Raw genomic sequence first — 16722 nt, 5'->3', positions numbered from 1 at the left:
GGAGTTGTGCCGCGAGCTGCGTGACCTCCAGGAGGGCCGTCACGCGGACCGCCGCTCCCCGAGCCACCGCGACTCGCGGGGACGATCCCGCTCCCCCTGTCCGGCTCCTTCGGGCGACTGGCCCTCCCGACGCCGCTCGCCCTCCCCTGCTCCCCGTCGCGCTCGATCTCCCTCTCCTCCTCGGTCCTCTCGGCCGACCTCTCCGCGCGGCCCTGCCCAGCCTCCGGCGCCTCCCGTGCGGAAGTACGTGCCGCCTCATGCGGTGGCGTCCGCACCCTCGACCGCGGCTGCTGCTCCTGGCGGGGACCCTGCCCGTGGGCGCTCCGGCCCCGCCAAGAAGAAGCGCTGCGGCGCGGGGCGGGGCGTCCAGTCCAGCCCTACCCCTCCGATTCTGCGCTCTTCTTCCGCTCCGGGCCCCGTCTCCGGCCTTCCCCGCCCTCTGTGCTTCAATTGCGGGGTGGCGGGCCACTCGCAAGTCGAATGCGTCAACCCCCAGTGCTGCTACCTCTGCAAGGATCATGGGCACCTGGCCCTCCTGTGCCCGGACCGTCCGATGATGTCCGAGCTCATGATGTACGGCCACGGCATCGAGGGGTTGGGCTTCTTCCACCTCGAGGTCCCTGACGTGCCGCCTCCCTCTCCCTCCCTCCAGGTGGTCGTCACGGTCGTCAACGGGGTGGCCTCCCCGGAGATGATCGAGGCCGAGCTCAACCACCTCTACCGTCACCAGTGGGACTGGGCGGTCACCCCCACCGCTGGCCACATCTTCACCGTCGTCTTCCCCGACTCCGTCAGCTACGGCTACGCGACGCGCAGTGGCCGGATCACGCTCGCTCTCAGCCAGCTGGTTGTCGACATCTCTGAGCCAGTCCTTGATGCTCAGGACGTGGCCGTTCTTGACACCGCTTGGATCCTTGTGGCCGGCCTCCCTGATATTGCGCGGTCTGAGCTCGTCATCCGCCAGATGTCCCGTCTCTTGGGCAAGGTGGTGGTGGTCGATGAGCTCTCTCTGCGCAAAGAGGAGGAGGTCCGGGTCAAGGTCAAGTGTCTCGACTCCTCCAAGCTCCGCATCACCGTCCGAGTTTTCTTCAACGACCAGGGCTTTGACCTCAGGATCTCCCCCGAGCCTCCCAACCACGTCGGCCGCCCCCGCTCCTTCGACGCCGGCCTCCCCGGTGGCAACCCGGGGGCCGACGGGGACTACCACGGACGTCACCGTGCCCGCTCCCACCACTCGGATGAGGAGGGGGGTTCGGAGGACTCCCGCTCCCCTTCCCCCTCGCCTCCTCCTCCTGCCACCGGGGGCAAGGGCCGCCAGGCCGCGCTCAGCCAGGCCTTCGGCGGTCCCTCGGCTTCTGCGACGACTTCCTCCGAGACGAGCGACATCTCCAGTGTCGGCCTGGTCGTCTGCCCGGCTTCTTCACCACGCTCTCCCTCCTCGGCTGCTCCCGTCGCGCTGGGTCCGGACTGGGTCCTCCCCTCGGCGGCTACTCCGGACCCCAGTCTGCTCCTGGTCGATCAGGTGGTCTCCCCAGCGGTGGCCGAAGCCCCGGTGGCTGACGCCCCCCTTCCGGCGTCGCATCCCGCGGCCGCTCAGCCCACCCCTCCCGAGGCGCCTCCGGCCCTGCTGCTTCCGGCCCCGGCTCTGAACCCGACTCCGCTCCTCCTCAGCTGCTCCGTGTCCACTCTTCTGGCTTCACCTGTGGGGGCCCTGACCACGGATGGGGAGGCTCGGGTGACCACCCCCGTGGCCGCCCAGCCCCCCCTCCACGGTCCGCCGCCTACTCGCGTCGTGGCCGGTCGGCATCTTCCCCGGTGGTTGCGTCCCGTCGGAGTGCTCGGTTGGATGCTGCTCACCCGGAGGGCAGTCCGGCTCTGCCCATCACCGAGCGGGCGGAGATCCGTGCTGCTACTCGAAACCTGGAGCCAGGTACGCCTGCCGTTCCCCCTTCGGCTTCGTCTTGCTCCTTCTCTGCTCTTGAGTCGATTCCTCTTGGCAACCTTGCAAAGGTGGCCTCTGACTCGGCGATCATATTCAGGGGGGAAGTTGCCCCCCCCCCTAGTCCAGATTGCGGCTATCCGCGCCCGCGAGATCCTTGATGGGAGGCTCGCGGAGGCCCGTGCGGCTCTCCTTCTGCCTCCTGTTCCGCCCTCGACCGGTGAGGCCCCTCCCTCGGCGGCGTTGAGGCAGTTAGGTGCCCCCCCCAGTGGGGGTGGTCAAAATCCGTGGCCGCACTCGCTCCCGCACCGCGGCCCTCCGTGCTTAAAAGTGCCTCTCGTGTCCTGGGGTCAAGCAGCCCCCCAATGGCGCCTTAATGCGTGCCCTGTTCTGAAACATCCGCGGTTTCAGCCATGATGGCCGACGCCGACAACTCATATAGTACATGCGTGAGGAACACATTGACATAGTTGCCATCCAAGAAACCATGCGTCTTGAATTCTCGCTCCCTGAGCTTGACCATCTGAGCTCCCACCTCTTTGCGTGGCATTGGCTCCCTTCTAGTGGGAGCGTCGGCCACTCGGGTGGCATCCTTTTAGGCGTGAAGGATGCCACCTTTGAGGTGGGAAGCATGGACCGGGGGGAATTCTTTGTGAGCATGGAGCTATTCAAGAGGTCTCTCAACTTCAAGTGGGAGGTCATCATCGTCTACGGGCCTGCAGACCATAGTCGGTCTGCCGCCTTCCTCGAGGAGCTCCACCGGAAGATCTTCGCGGCCTCCCTTCCGGTGGTGGTGGGTGGCGATTTTAACCTCCTTCGTGTTGCGGAAGACAAGAGCAATGCTAATGTCTGCTTTGCACAGATGCAAATGTTCAATGACTTCATTGCCGACCTTGGTCTCCGCGAAATTGATAGGATTGGTGCCAGGTTCACCTGGACCAACCGGCAGGCCGCCCCGACCCAGTCCGTCCTGGGCCGGGTCCTAGTGTCCCCAGAGTGGGACCTCCGCTGCTCCTTTGCCTCCCTTCACGCCATCACCCGGATTGGCTCGGACCATGTCCCCCTGCTCCTCTCCTCTGCTGACGAGCGTCCGCCAATCACCCCTCGATTCCGGTTTGAGACCTTCTGGCTCTCCCAAACCGGGTTCATCGATGCGGTTGGCGCTCGGTGGATCGAGGCTCGCGCCCACCCACCCCCCCCCCTCGGCCATTGACTCGTGGCACTTCTGCGCGAAGCGCGGACTGCAGTTCATGAAGGGGTGGGGTGCTAACCTGGGTCGTGACCTTCGGGAGCGCAAGAAGGCGTTGTTATCCGCGATCTAGGCCCTTACCTGCGCGCTGATTCAATGGGGCTCTCTCCGGACGAGTGGCTTTCCCGGTACGACCTGGAAGACCAGCTCTCCGTGATTTACACCGATGAGGAGGCCTATTGGCGCCTCCGTGGTGCTCAGAAATGGGTCTTGAAGGGCGACGCGAATACGACATACTTCCAGGCCATTGCCAACGGCCGCCGTAGACGCAACACCATCCCTCTCTTGTGGGATGGTGAGATGCTCCTTCATGACCCTCGCGACATCCGATCCCACGTCGACGGATTCTATAGATCCTTATTCTCTGCCGCTCCTCGGAGCGGCCTCTCTCTTGCCCCTGATTGTTGGTCTGGTCCCCAGTTGGTGTCTGAGACGGAGAACGCGGCCCTTACGGCCCCCTTCTCCGAGCAGGAGGTCTGGGAAGCCATCAAGGGCATGAACCCCTCCTCAGCGCCTGGACCGGATGGCCTCCCTGTTAAATTCTTTCAGACCTTCTGGAACGTGATTAAACCAGAGGTCATGGCTATCTTCGACGAGTTCTACGTAGGCGCCATTGATCTCGGACGCCTCAACTACGGGATCATCTCTCTCATCCCAAAGGTCCCTGGGGCGTCCGACATCCGTCAATTTCGCCCCATCACAGTCATTAACGTGATCTTCCGGATCCTGGCCAAAGGGTACGCCAATAGGGTGACCCTGCTGGCTGACCGTGTGACGCACCCCAACCAGTCAGCCTTCATTAAGGGCCGTTACATCCTGGATGGGGTCCTAGTCCTTCATGAAGTCCTCCATGAGGTTCGCATCAAAAACCTCCAAGGCGGTTTTTCTGAAGATTGACTTCCATAAGGATTATGACACGGTTAGTTGGCCCTTCCTTCGGGAAGTCCTTCTTCGAAAGGGTTTCGACGACCGGTGGATCACGAGAGTAATGCAAATAGACACTTGCGGTCGCACGACCGTGAACATAAACGGTGAGATCGGCCCTTTCTTCCCCACCCTTTGTGGGGTCCGACAAGGCGACCCCTTCTCCCCGTTCTTGTTCAATATGATCGTGGACGCGCTGGCGTCCATCCTTGATAAGGCGAAAGCCGCTGGCCATATTCGTGGGATTACTCCCCACCTCGCCGGTGGCTTCGGGATCTCCATGCTCCAGTATGCTGACGACACTATCATCATGGTTGAAGGCTCGGAGACGGATATCTCCAACCTCAAGTTCCTCCTCCTCTGCTTCCAACAGATGTAGGGCCTCAAGATCAACTTCGCCAAGAGTGATGTGATGGTGATGGGATACTCCCCCGCGGAGGCTTTGGCCATCGCCAACAGGCTTAATTGCTGCATGGGCTCCTTCCCCACAACCTACCTGGGGACACCCATTACTGACTCCCGGCTCACCGTCGCGGACTTGCGCCCCTCCGTGGCCAAGCTCCAAACGCGCATCGAGCCATGGCAGGGGAGGTGGTTGTCCAAAGCGGCCCGGACTATCCTCATCAACTCTTCCCTCTCCAGCCTCCTCTTGTTCCTCATGAGCTTCTACAGCCTCCACGAGACCCTTCACAAGGAGATCGCCAAGGTCCAGTCCTGCTTTTACTGGGCGGGCGACAATGACAAGCAGAAGTATCATATGGTCAGTTGGCCTGACATTTGCAAACCTCGGGAGCAAGGTGGCCTTGGCATCATGTGCTCTAAACGGATGAATATCGCCCTCCTCTCCCGCTGGCTTTGGCGCATCTCGCAAGGGCACGGTGGCCTTTGGCTTGACATCATCCGGAACAAATACTTGCGCGGACAACCCCTCGCCTTTTGCCAGAAGTCTGGCAGATCTCAGTTCTGGCAGTCGATTGTCCAGCTCCTCCCGGTCCTCCGTATCGGGACCTCCATCTCGGTGGGCTCCGGAGCATCGACGATGTTCTGGTTTGATCGCTGGGCCAAGGACACTCCCTTTGCGGCTCGCTTTCCCGGCCTATTCTCCATCTCCGTCGATCCCGTGATTTCTGTGGATAGGGCCCTTCTTGACTTAGGGCGCCTTGCTTTCCGGCGGGCCTTTGGCCCCTTGGAATCCGCCGCCTGGCGTGAGTTGCTTGACTGTGTTGCTCTCCATGAACCGATGGTGGATGGTGGCCCTGACCTGGTGCGATGGCGCCTTGAGCCTTCAGGCCAAATCTCCACCAAGTCGCTATACATGGCCATCGCCCCATCTTCCGCCCCACTTACCCTATCGATGTTGTGGTCCATCCGCCTGCCCCTGAAGATCCGTATCTTCATGTGGCAATGGATTCGCGGTCGGGTCCCGTCTGGAGTGGAGGTGCGCAAGCGAAATGGCCTGGGTACTGGCATCTGCCCGCTCTATGGGGTCCCGGAAGACTCGAACCACATTTTCTTCTCCTGTGTGTCCGCTCAGTTCCTCTGGAGCTGCTTTCGCGAAGCGGTCGGTGGAAATTGGTGCCACACCAACTTCCTTGACTTATTTGCCGAACTCCAGATGTCCCCCGTGACTTCTCGCCACATTAGCTGGCTAGAGATCGGGGTCCTTGCCTGGACCCTCTGGACTGTCCGCAATAAGCTTGTGATTCAGCACACGCCTCTCCGACAGGCTTCTGACGCTCTTTTCAAACTCTCGGGTTTCTTGCAGCTTTGGCGGCCGCTTAGCCACCCCCGGGACCGCAACGCCATCTCAGCCTTCATCGCCGATCTTCGCTCGATGGTCGTCCGCCTGTCGCCGCCGCCCCCGCCGCCGCCGCCGGAACCAGAGTAGGCGTTATCTTCGTCTGGCGTGTTCTGTTCTTTTATTTCTTTGGGCTTGTTGAGCTGTGCCCTCAGCAGAACCTCTGTACTTTGTTGTGAGACTTGGGTGTGTGTGTGTAGACTTGACTTTGCATGTGTGCTCTGTGACGGTTTCCTTTATTTATAAAGCGGGGCGAAAGCCTTTTTCGGCAAAAGAAGGGTCATACCATCCATGTCCAGCATGGCAGGTTCCAGCAATAGTCACAGAAACTGAACCTAGTAAACACACTGCCAGTGGGTTTCATAAGCAGTAGTTATTACGAAGCAACATGTGTTAGCCTTATACTCCCTCCGTCCGAAAAAGCTTGTCCCAAACTTGTCCTTCAAATGGATGTATCTAGAACATAGTGTAAGATGGTCCATTTGAGGGACAAGCTTTTCCGGATGGAGGGAGTATATTTTACTCCCTCCGCCCATAATGTAAGATGTTTTTTGACATTACATTAGTGTCAAAAAACGTCCTATATAGTTTAGGCAGAAATTCTAGCAGTCTTGGAGATGAACTGAGATGTTTGCCAGATGCAAATCAGGAAAAGGAGTTACAGTTTCTCCAGGACATTATAAACAAATAGGAAATGGCTAAAAAGTCAAGTCACTAAATATACAAACTGTAAATGACGAACAGGATTCCAGTCAATACCTTTTTGAAGAATGTTGAATATGAGTTGTCCCATACAAGCTTGTACGATCCAGCGAAAACAGTGCAAAAGTTACCCTGTGCAGGACAAACGAAATGTTAAGCATCAGAAGAGCAGATACGGGTTTTACTCTTACACCATGGCTGCTAAAAGCTAAAGCAATAGTACTCTTGCCCAGGATTTTTCCTGTGCAAGGCGGTCGAATAATTAAAGCAAAAATAGGACAAACATTACCCTGTTTAAATCATTCCCTAGTCAACCGGTTGGGATTGTACATCTAGCAATTTATTAGCAAAACTATATGTTTTCACATTTTTCTAAACCAAAACTATAGGGGAGCCCCCACAGTAAATTTTATTGCAATATATGCAAAACAAATGACTATGACATCAATAATGTTGGATAGAGGTATAAATTTGGTGGTTGGACAATAGTAATCAACTATGGTGCCTAACTGCAACGTTTCTGATTACCTGATGATGAACCGAAGGTCAAGATCAAGGTGGGATTCATACATTTGATTGGCTGGTTACTGTTGCATTAGTAATACAAACGGCCAACAGACCATGTGGTTCTCTCGCTGTGGCCCATGTTATGACGGCTGAAGATGTATTCCACCAGCCTAAACATGCAAACTGCTATGCTAAGAATAATACTCCCTCTGATCCAAATCAATTGTCACAGCTTTAGTACAACTTCAGTACAAAGTTGTACTAGAGCTGCGACAATTAATTTGGATCAGAGGGAGTACAAAATTTGACTGATCTGTCGAACACATAAACATGCTAATGCTATAACCTATTAAACCCTTTTTTGGAACTAACTCACTTTGAATGAAAACTATATTGATTGGACCACAAACCTGAAAAGTAGAATATTTCGAAGCAAAAGAGGATAAGCATTAAAGTGAACTCACTTGGTCAGCTTCATACCGTCGGTAGGGAAGAATCAACTGGAAAACATATACATTCATTAGAGAAAACAATTAAGACATATAAAGGTCAAAATAAATTTATAGAACATGTATACGGAACAGTCAGAGCATCGCTGCTTCCGAAGTCCCACGACTCCTGACGTTCCAAGCCTTACAAGGTTTCTCAGACTCCGAATCGCAACCCCCTTTCGAAAGTCAGTTCTGAGGGGTAGGGGAGACTCTTCTTGAGTTTGTTCAAGTGGGGCGTGAATGAGTTACATGCCCATGGGGAGCTATTAGCATAGGGATCGTTGACAAATGACAAAGGCTACCCTTGAGATGAGGAGGTGGGAGGGTAGAAAGAGGTGATCTTTGGTCTATGAGTCAATGGGATCCTAGTAGGCTAGGAGGGAAATTGTGGCCCATGGGAGGAGGGATTCCCTCCACAATAGCTTTCTGGCTTGGGCTCCATCTTTGACTTGGTCTTTTATCTTCTCTTCTTCCATCAACTTGCTGACCATGAGGGCTCAGTTGGACTTCTGTTGACCTGGGTGGCTTGCTTCGGTTTATGGAGCTTGCTTAGACTTTTGTTGACCACCGTGGACTTGGGTTGAACAGTCTTTGTGGGTGGCATGTAGGACTCGGGTTGGACCCCGGTTATAATTTTAGCTATTCTCTCAATACATATTCTCTTGTATAGGATCTTGCAGGCATATGTATCTAACAAAGACAATGACTGGTTTGTAAAGCCACAGGCAACCTGTCCGTTACTAGGTAAACAAACATATAAAAGTTAGTTCAACTGGATGTGTGATTTTGAATACTTTTCATTGCAAAATGGAAATGCTCAAGTTTCTTCCAAGATAACAACTGGTCAACCGATTAATCATTTAATTAATTTGAGGTGTAGGTGTGCCAGTTACAAAGTAGTTTTTTTTTAATTACTAACAAGACAACAATCAGCACTATTTAACCATTAGAAACTAGCTTCGAATCTAAGCACCAAACCATGAAAACTACTGCAGTCATACTACTACTAATTGAATTAATATCATCAATATCCACAAATGACGAACTGTAGATATCTTCAGGATATTTCACTTCCTTTTGTGAACAGAAAATACATAGTCACATTATCCCAAAATTTAAAAACCTACCGTTTTCTCCCGTGACGGGCTTATGTACTCCACATGAAAGCCAATATCCTGTCCAGATAAAATCTTTCACTTCAGAATTGTAAAAACACAAATCACATACAACAGTGAGGAGAAATGTACATCAAACTGGCCAGTTTCTGAAGGTGAAATAACAATATTATACGCAATTTATTTTTTTCAGTCAAGTTTGAAGGATTGAAACGAGAAAAACGGGAACTTTTCCTAGAAAGTCAGAACAAATAATACTTAATACCTACTCGCTCTGTAAACAAATGTAGGACGTTTTCGCAGTCTAATTAACGCCCTACAATTGTTTACAGAGGGAGTAATTATTTGTTGCAACGGACCGAACTGACTCGGTCAGGTATTCTTGTATGTGTTTCGATAAGTGAGATGACCAATGGGTTTTTCCTATTTGGACAGGACCAAGGTGACTTGAAAGTGCATCTAGGCCCCTAATGATGTTTTGGAATTGATGACAAAATTATAGGGAGTAATGCGTTTGTTAATTGCATTGTCAGGTTATAGTCCCCTTTATGATGATTGTCGAGTCATCGGCGACAACCCAAAAGGAATAGATCCAGTCGTAGAATCCCAGAGGTTTCGAGAAGGCTCTATTTTATTTTCGTTGAGTTGGTAGGGATCCCGCACTATTACAAGAGGATGTGTTTGGTGAAGAGTCTTGGTCAAAATGACCAACATTTTTGCTAGACCAAAAAGAACCAAAGCCAAAAAGCCCAAATACCCTCAAGAATTTCTCCAAAGATCGAAGGAAATGAGATTGGGGTGGTGGGAAATCTGATGCGGAGCATCCCATGGACATTCCATCACCACCGCAAACACGAGGCGGGCCAATGACGAGAGCTCGCGCACGTGCCATCGAAACCGAGGTCACATCTTTCCTCTTTGAGCTTCCTTTGAGCTCATGTGAGAAATGACTTCTACCTCAAGCGGAGACTTTATGCATGCTTAGGTATCAAGGAGAAGACCATGGAAAAGCAAGGAAGGATCACCAAGTCCACGGGGAGCCACAAGAGAAAGAGAAACTCCCAAGACGCGAAACACCGGAGGCTCTCCCGACACCCCGGGTGCCCTGACAAATGGACCCCCGGGTGCCCGGACTTGCGGCCACTGGAGGGCAAAGTTTCTGGACATTGCGGGTGCCCGGCCCCTCCCCCTGGCACCACCCCAGGTGCCCAGACCTCGACCCCCGGGTGCCCGGACCCTCCTCCCAGGTTGCCCGGACCACCCCGACCATGCATGCGTGCATTAGGGGCCAATGACCCTTGTACCCCTGTTTTTCCCCCAAATCTTCCCTAGGCTATAAGTGCTCGTCCCCCAGCTCAAAATTAGGGTTACCAAAGTGTATGAGACTATCTAGAGAGAGCTTTGCTCATCTACCACTCCTCTTGGAGATCAAGACCTCCTAGGAGAAGATCCCAAGTGGATATCACGACCTCCTCTTGGAGAATACTATCATCACTCACCTCCTTTGGAGTGGGAAGAACCTTACCTTTGTGCTATTTTCCCTTGATTGTTCTTGCATACTTGTGGATCTCATGTATGCTATTCTAGTGGATGTGTGATTTGGGTTTGTCTGAGTGATTTCCTCTTGTTGTTCTTGTTGTTCATCCCTTTTCCCCCCTCCAAGTGTGAAAAAGATCATCCATTAGGGTTCCACCCTACATCAAAATCTTTTTCCGGAGTAGATATGAAAGAAATACTCAAGAGGTAACCCTATCTGAAGCGGGAAGGGGTATTTATAGTGTGGGGAAGAAAGTGGCCATTTTCTGCAAAATTGCACATCCAGGTGTTATGGGAACAACTTGTAATTCCACGGGGCCATAGGCCAGTATGTATACATGTACAAGTGCAGGAAATATGCAGAAAGTCCCTTATACAACAGAGAAAATACAAAGGCTACACAACACTATATTATAACTCAACACCCCTCTTAAACTCATGCGGGTCAACAACACTGAGTTCGGAGAGATAAAAGCCATTATGCGATATCTGATGGGTTTCCGCTCTAGCCAACACCAACTTGTTTGGGACTAAAGGCTTTGTCGTTGTTGTTGTTGTATTAACACACCTTACAAAGTATAATGTCGGATAGAACTATCATGGTTGTTAGAGATGGAACTACACGTGGAAGAGTTCAATAAATATGAAACATGTAATCATTTTGTTAATATATTAACATATATACTCCCTCCGTTTCTTTTTACTCCACATATAAGATTTGTCTGAAGTTAGCTTTATAGGAAAAATACCAACATTGATAATACGAAATCAATATAACTATATGCATCATGAAATTAATTTTCATATTGTATAAGTATTGTGGATGTTAATATTTTTACTGTAAAAGTTGGACAAACTTTATGAAATTTGACTTTAGACAAATCTTATATGCAGAGTAAAAAGAAACGGAGGGGACACATACAATAATAGTTTCAATTGTAAGTCATATTTTGAAGGACAGTATGGGAGGCGGCGCATAAGGAGCACCAGCCATACCACACGGCATACTCAGGAAAGGAGTCAGCACAATGCATATATATCTCCGTAGTTGGGTTAGTTGGATGAATATCTTTGTATCTGGATAGCTCCGGCATGATCTTAACAGATTGGTTACATCAGACTATATAAACACAACATTGTCATATATTTGCATAAAGTAATTGAATAAGGAAGTCCCCGGTACCCATACTCATGCTCACTAAGCTATTGAAAACAAATAGAAGTATAACACAGCAATCAAAACAGTTAAAATCAACTCCAAATAGCATAAAGATTATGACTACACAATAGGAAATTGCTAATCATTTTGTGTTTCTTGGCAGTAGGGGTTGGACAGAGTACCAGCAGTGTGCTGAGGGCCCCTTGTTGCAATGAGAAATCCCATGCAATATATGAGTTGACAGCTTCAACACTTAAAATAACCTGTAGAATAATGATTGACAGAACATAAGCATTTTGAAACCCCTACTGCCAAACAGCTGACAGATGTTCCAAACTAATATTCAAATATTTAGGTAACTGTAAACCAAATTTGCATTTCGTACTCCCTCCAATCCAAAATATGTGTCGTGGTTTTAGTTCATTAATGAGCCAAAAAAAAACTGTGTCAAATTAAAATGGTACCTCATGTGTCTTTCCCGCTGGAATAATGGTTTCTCGGTACTCATCGTTTTTCCTACATAAAGTGTAAAAACAAGAGTCTTTCAGTTCTGAAAGCCCTTCCAAAACTTCTCCATGCTTCCTAGCGAGCTAATGCTAAATAAGCACAGCAAAATGCATCAAATTTGCACTGAATCGAGTAAGTACCTCGAATCAGCACCTGCATCCTCAGCAGATATGAAGAATGGGGCATTCACAAAAACCTCACTGCAATGGTTTCTCACAGCAGTTAACAGAGTGTTAAGTGTTAACAGTCATAAATAGAAGTAAGAAATTCTGCATGTCATATATTAGGATCTATTCAGGCTGAGGCTGGTGAACCTGCATTGCATGATCAGCATCTAACTTCCTACAGTAGATTAGACTTCTTCGTGTTATTTATAGGTTACATTTGATAATTATTTGCTGAAATCAGTAGGCACCAAATGCTAAATGATACAATAAAGTAGTTCGACAACAAAGATGCTAAGATCAAGTTAACAAGTTAAACAATGCCTCAAAGTAAAACACTCAGAGCAAAAAGAAAAGAAATAGCTATTAGGTCCAAAATGTATCAAAACCATGTGAAGAAGCAGGAAGCCAAACTTATTGAATCTTGTAGCCCACAGAAATAAGGTTGTACAATATTATGTATTTCTTCTTTGAATCTAAGTATTTGCAGAGTATGAATAGAAGATGATTGCGAGTCAAAATTTTAAACGTATATGTGAAGCACTAGTATGGAAAATGGGAACATAGAAAATCAACATACTATTGTTAGCTAGATAAGGTTGATAATGAAATTATAGTACCCGATGAATGTAGTGAACTTCCCAAATTCCTCGGTGTATATAACCACTGCCTGCTGCAACACAGCAATGTCATCCTTCCCTCTGTTTATTTTTTCAAATAGAGTTTCAGAGTTATTAGAATTAAAAGGGGCATATGCAAACAGAGCTAGTTCCCGCAAGATATTCTATGGCTAGTTAAAAAGCGTATACTCTTCTTTCAAATAAAAACTCACTCACATTTTCTTCTGTCCATATCGTGCCAAAGAGAGATGTAGATATAACCGAACTGCAAGCACCAGTTTTGTAAGTGTGTATAGTGCTGGCCCATAGCGCTCTCTTTGCACTTCCATAGGTCTGACGAGAAAATTCAATAGAAAAAAATGTCATCAATAATAAGTACTTAAAGGAACATTCAATATTTGTCCTTCACTCCATGTACACGGTAGTACATGCTAACTTGTGTTACGATAAAAATAGTAGCATGCATACCCATTAGCATCATTTATTTGTCGAATAAAATCCAATAACACCTGCAATGGTCAGCACAAGAAAATGGGTGTTACTATGCCACCATGTAACATTGCATTCTAAAAGGAGTAATAATAACTACTTAAGGGAACATTCAACAATTTACATCTTGATAATGATATGACAATATTAGATGGAATGAAATTCGTAATAATCCAGTGTTATCTCAAATTTAGAATAACGATGTTCTCATCATCATCATCAAATATGGTGAATATGAATCGAACAATTTGGCTAACCTGTGGAACACCAACCAAGTACCTAACAAGTGTCTTATATACACCTGTTGCAGAACCAAGCTGCGCTAATTGCACCCGCCTACATACCAAAATGGAAAGTAATTATAAATTTATTGATAATGAAAATTTGTAGACCGATAAATGAAATGAGAAGAACCTATCCATTTGCTGCTTCCATAGCAATGCGTATCTATCATGAATGCTTCCACCAGCACTAACTACAGCATCAACCTCCGCTTGCTTATTTCTCTCAGAGCGTTCTCGCTGTTGCCTGATCAGTGTACCACGGAAGTCTTGTGGCATGTATGTCATAACTACAGATGTTGTAAATGCAGGTCAAATACCAAATGATAAGGCAATTAACATGATAAAAGAAGTACTGTTTTACTATACAAAATTCAGTTCCAGAAATCAATAGTTCAAAAATGACAGGAAGGCAACATGGTACAGACTCGTCACAAAATAGAACAAGAGATATCATATAGCATATCACAGTAAGCTAGTTGGTCTAAAAAATATCATAGTAAGCTAATATTTGGGACTCTGGGATTAACAACTGAGGAAAATCTCAGGAAACAGTGAAGGGCTCCAGGGAAATTATATGGAAAGGAGATTCAATCATCTATGTCCAGGACATGCTAGAAAACAACCAGTACAAAACTATTGGGTGCACAGTAATACAAGTTTCAATGGGTAAAACAGTTAACAGTAAAGTAAGCAGAAGGAAAGAATGTCAACCTGTATTGAAAACATTATCGGCATTTTTTAGCTGAAACTGTTCTAACTTCTTCAACATCTCTTTCAATTTAGTTTCACAATCATCAAGTGTGGAAACTATCTCAGCGTCTTCTGGTGTGGACTTCTGTTGAAGCTGGTCGCAAGCACATGACAAATGTTAGCTACAAAATTGAAAGGTAGGAGTCATCCTTGCAGCAAGATTCAGAACTAAACTTACAGCAACTGGACGACGAGATTTATTAAGCAGAAACAGAATCTCTTCCATCTGTTCTCTGTTCTTCCACATGTTCTCATCTATTTTATGGGCAGGTACACCAGATGCCTCTTGTTTCAAGTGCTCCTCCTCTTGGACATGCAAAACAGATAGATTTATCATGTCAGAACAATACTTGCTTCAGAAAGATCACCCAAGCAATGTTCCATAATTAGCAAGCCAAAGAGTCGCAGCTGATGTCCTAGTGAAAATCTACTTCTTTTCTTAGATAGTAAGGTACAATATGAAATGGTTTTAATCTTAGCATTAACCCTTACACATTCGTAAAACTTCTGCTAACAACACCCTGCATGGATTTACAACACACGTCGCAAGAAACCAACGCATGAGATCTGCCACTCATAACTTATGCTAGCATGCATATTTCTCTATATTTAATGGGACTTGACCTTTTTCTATGGACTAAGTTCATCTTGCTTTTTACTGATCATCTCACTGATAAGTGGGGTCGGTACCAGTATGTCAACTAAGTGGCCAAAACGTATTCATTCAGGATTTAAGGCCAAAATGGAGATTTCCATTTCAAAATGTTAATTACAAAACCATTGTCCCTGCTACCAATTTCCCGCCTACTTTCCCTTTCTAAGAGAGTTACATTTGTTTTTTCCATTGCTAATGTGAGCACCCACCGTACAAGTACAGGGGATTTTCCCTTCATATTTCTAATAATTTATTTTTCCTGTTTGTCTTAACTAAAATTAACCATATGGCACCCTTTGTAACGCACAGGTCTTTTACAGGTAGATCCCATACAATCTTACTACAAAGATGAAACATAAATGGCTTCCAGGACTAATGAGCAGCACCCGAATGTAACAAACTAGACGCCCCTGTCAAAACAAACATCCACGCGGCTAACAGAAGCACTATAGAAAGGCCAATTATAATTAGTGCATGCCAAGGATCAAATCCTGCTGCAGTTTCAGCTTCTAAGACTAAACTTTAAAGTCAATTAGTACAAGATAACAGCACTAGTTACTAGTTAGCCACTGACCAAATTCTGCATATAATAGGGAAAAGGAACCGAACTCGTACAAACCCTGAGAAGCATACCCACCTCAGTTATTGTGCTGGCAATAACTGATTTTAATCGTTTTGAGTCTGGCTAGACCGAAGAAAGGGAAGCAGCCTCCAATTTCTACCATGCCCCGAGCAGGAAACTACCCGCACTAGAAGAACCGAACAAGATTACTGTACCCATTCCACTCTTCAGGAATCGTAGTAAGATCAAAGGTAGCAGCAGCGGGGTCGAGAAGCAAGCGAATCGCAGCGAGGCATCAGATAAAGCGCTCACCGGGGGAGAAGGGAGAAGCGGCGGCGAGTTCGGCGGACAGAGCGCGGAGGCGGGCAGAGAGGGCGGTTACGCCGTCGGGGATCGGGGGCAGCGGGTACTTGTCGTAGTAGCGCGCGAGGTAGTCCCGCGTGATCGGCACCAGACCCTCTGTCGTCGTCATCTCCGGTGGGAAGATTGGAGAGCGACGGGGACGAGTTCGCCGGCGGTAGGTGGAGGTGCCGTTGGAAGGGTGGGTATGGTCACCGGGAGGTGTAGAGGTTGGTGCCGTGGCTGCAACAGCCGGTGGTTGCTTGCCTTCAAGCGAGCGGAGACCTAGGAAAGCTCTGTACTCGAATTTGATCACTTTCGCCGTGTGTTTGGGTGTTAGAGCATGGCCAACGGGCCACGCTGGACCGATGCCCCAGCATACGTTCACAAAGTCCAACTCAGCTAAAAATAATGCTTGCAGAGGCAAACCACTTCCTGCAGAGGAGTCCGCCTCTTGCCTGAGAAAGTGCAGGAGGACCATACTGCCTACACACACAAAAAGCAAGGTGAAGGATGATAACGGTGAAAAGTTGGATAGAAAATTAACTAAGTGGGGCCAATATAAATCATAGGAGGCAGTTTTGCGTTGGGTGGTGCTTGATTGAAGCGATGGTCTCAATTCCATTTGCTTACGTGCACCGGCGGGGCAGCAGCATGGTGCTGCCCCCATTGTACATACCCTTATCTACTACCCTATATAAAAGCAGGGTGTTATCTACTACCTTCATATAAAAGCACGAAAGAGGCAGATCCAAATCATCTCAGACGTTTAACCATGTGATCTAACGATCCAAAACATGCCAATGTTTAACACTAACCGTGACTAGATCCAACGGTCTCACACAAAGATCTCTGCCACCGTCTGGTCTGCCCCGCACACGATCTCCTCGTCCTCTCGATCTGTCCCTTCCCTTCTTCCTCATAGTACAACC

General features: G+C 48.5%; 1 protein-coding gene across 2 annotated transcripts in view; it reads right to left on the bottom strand.

Moving 5' to 3' along the window:
• LOC119331314 overlaps positions 1 to 16151 on the bottom strand; it is a 19704-nt gene extending 3553 nt beyond the window's left edge. Inside the window, exons 1-14 of one of the 2 annotated variants that reach the window (XM_037604493.1) lie at positions 15764 to 16151; positions 14413 to 14540; positions 14196 to 14328; positions 13615 to 13771; positions 13458 to 13536; positions 13180 to 13220; positions 12928 to 13044; positions 12712 to 12792; positions 12068 to 12127; positions 11885 to 11936; positions 11603 to 11683; positions 8738 to 8785; positions 7584 to 7619; positions 6670 to 6744 (exon numbers count right to left, since the gene is read on the bottom strand). In XM_037604493.1, the coding sequence (XP_037460390.1) occupies positions 6670 to 6744; positions 7584 to 7619; positions 8738 to 8785; positions 11603 to 11683; positions 11885 to 11936; positions 12068 to 12127; positions 12712 to 12792; positions 12928 to 13044; positions 13180 to 13220; positions 13458 to 13536; positions 13615 to 13771; positions 14196 to 14328; positions 14413 to 14540; positions 15764 to 15923 (1248 nt within the window). In that variant the 5' untranslated portion in view covers positions 15924 to 16151. The remainder of the gene's footprint in view (positions 1 to 6669; positions 6745 to 7583; positions 7620 to 8737; positions 8786 to 11602; positions 11684 to 11884; positions 11937 to 12067; positions 12128 to 12711; positions 12793 to 12927; positions 13045 to 13179; positions 13221 to 13457; positions 13537 to 13614; positions 13772 to 14195; positions 14329 to 14412; positions 14541 to 15763) is intronic. The other variant, XM_037604483.1, reaches the window with a different exon arrangement.
• Positions 16152 to 16722: the final 571 nt, after the last annotated feature.

Source organism: Triticum dicoccoides, chromosome 1B (genome assembly GCF_002162155.2).
Source record: "Triticum dicoccoides isolate Atlit2015 ecotype Zavitan chromosome 1B, WEW_v2.0, whole genome shotgun sequence".
Taxonomy (NCBI): Eukaryota; Viridiplantae; Streptophyta; class Magnoliopsida; order Poales; family Poaceae; genus Triticum; species Triticum dicoccoides.
The sequence above is the reverse complement of the archived record's forward strand: the minus strand, read 5'-3'. Positions and strand labels throughout refer to the sequence as shown.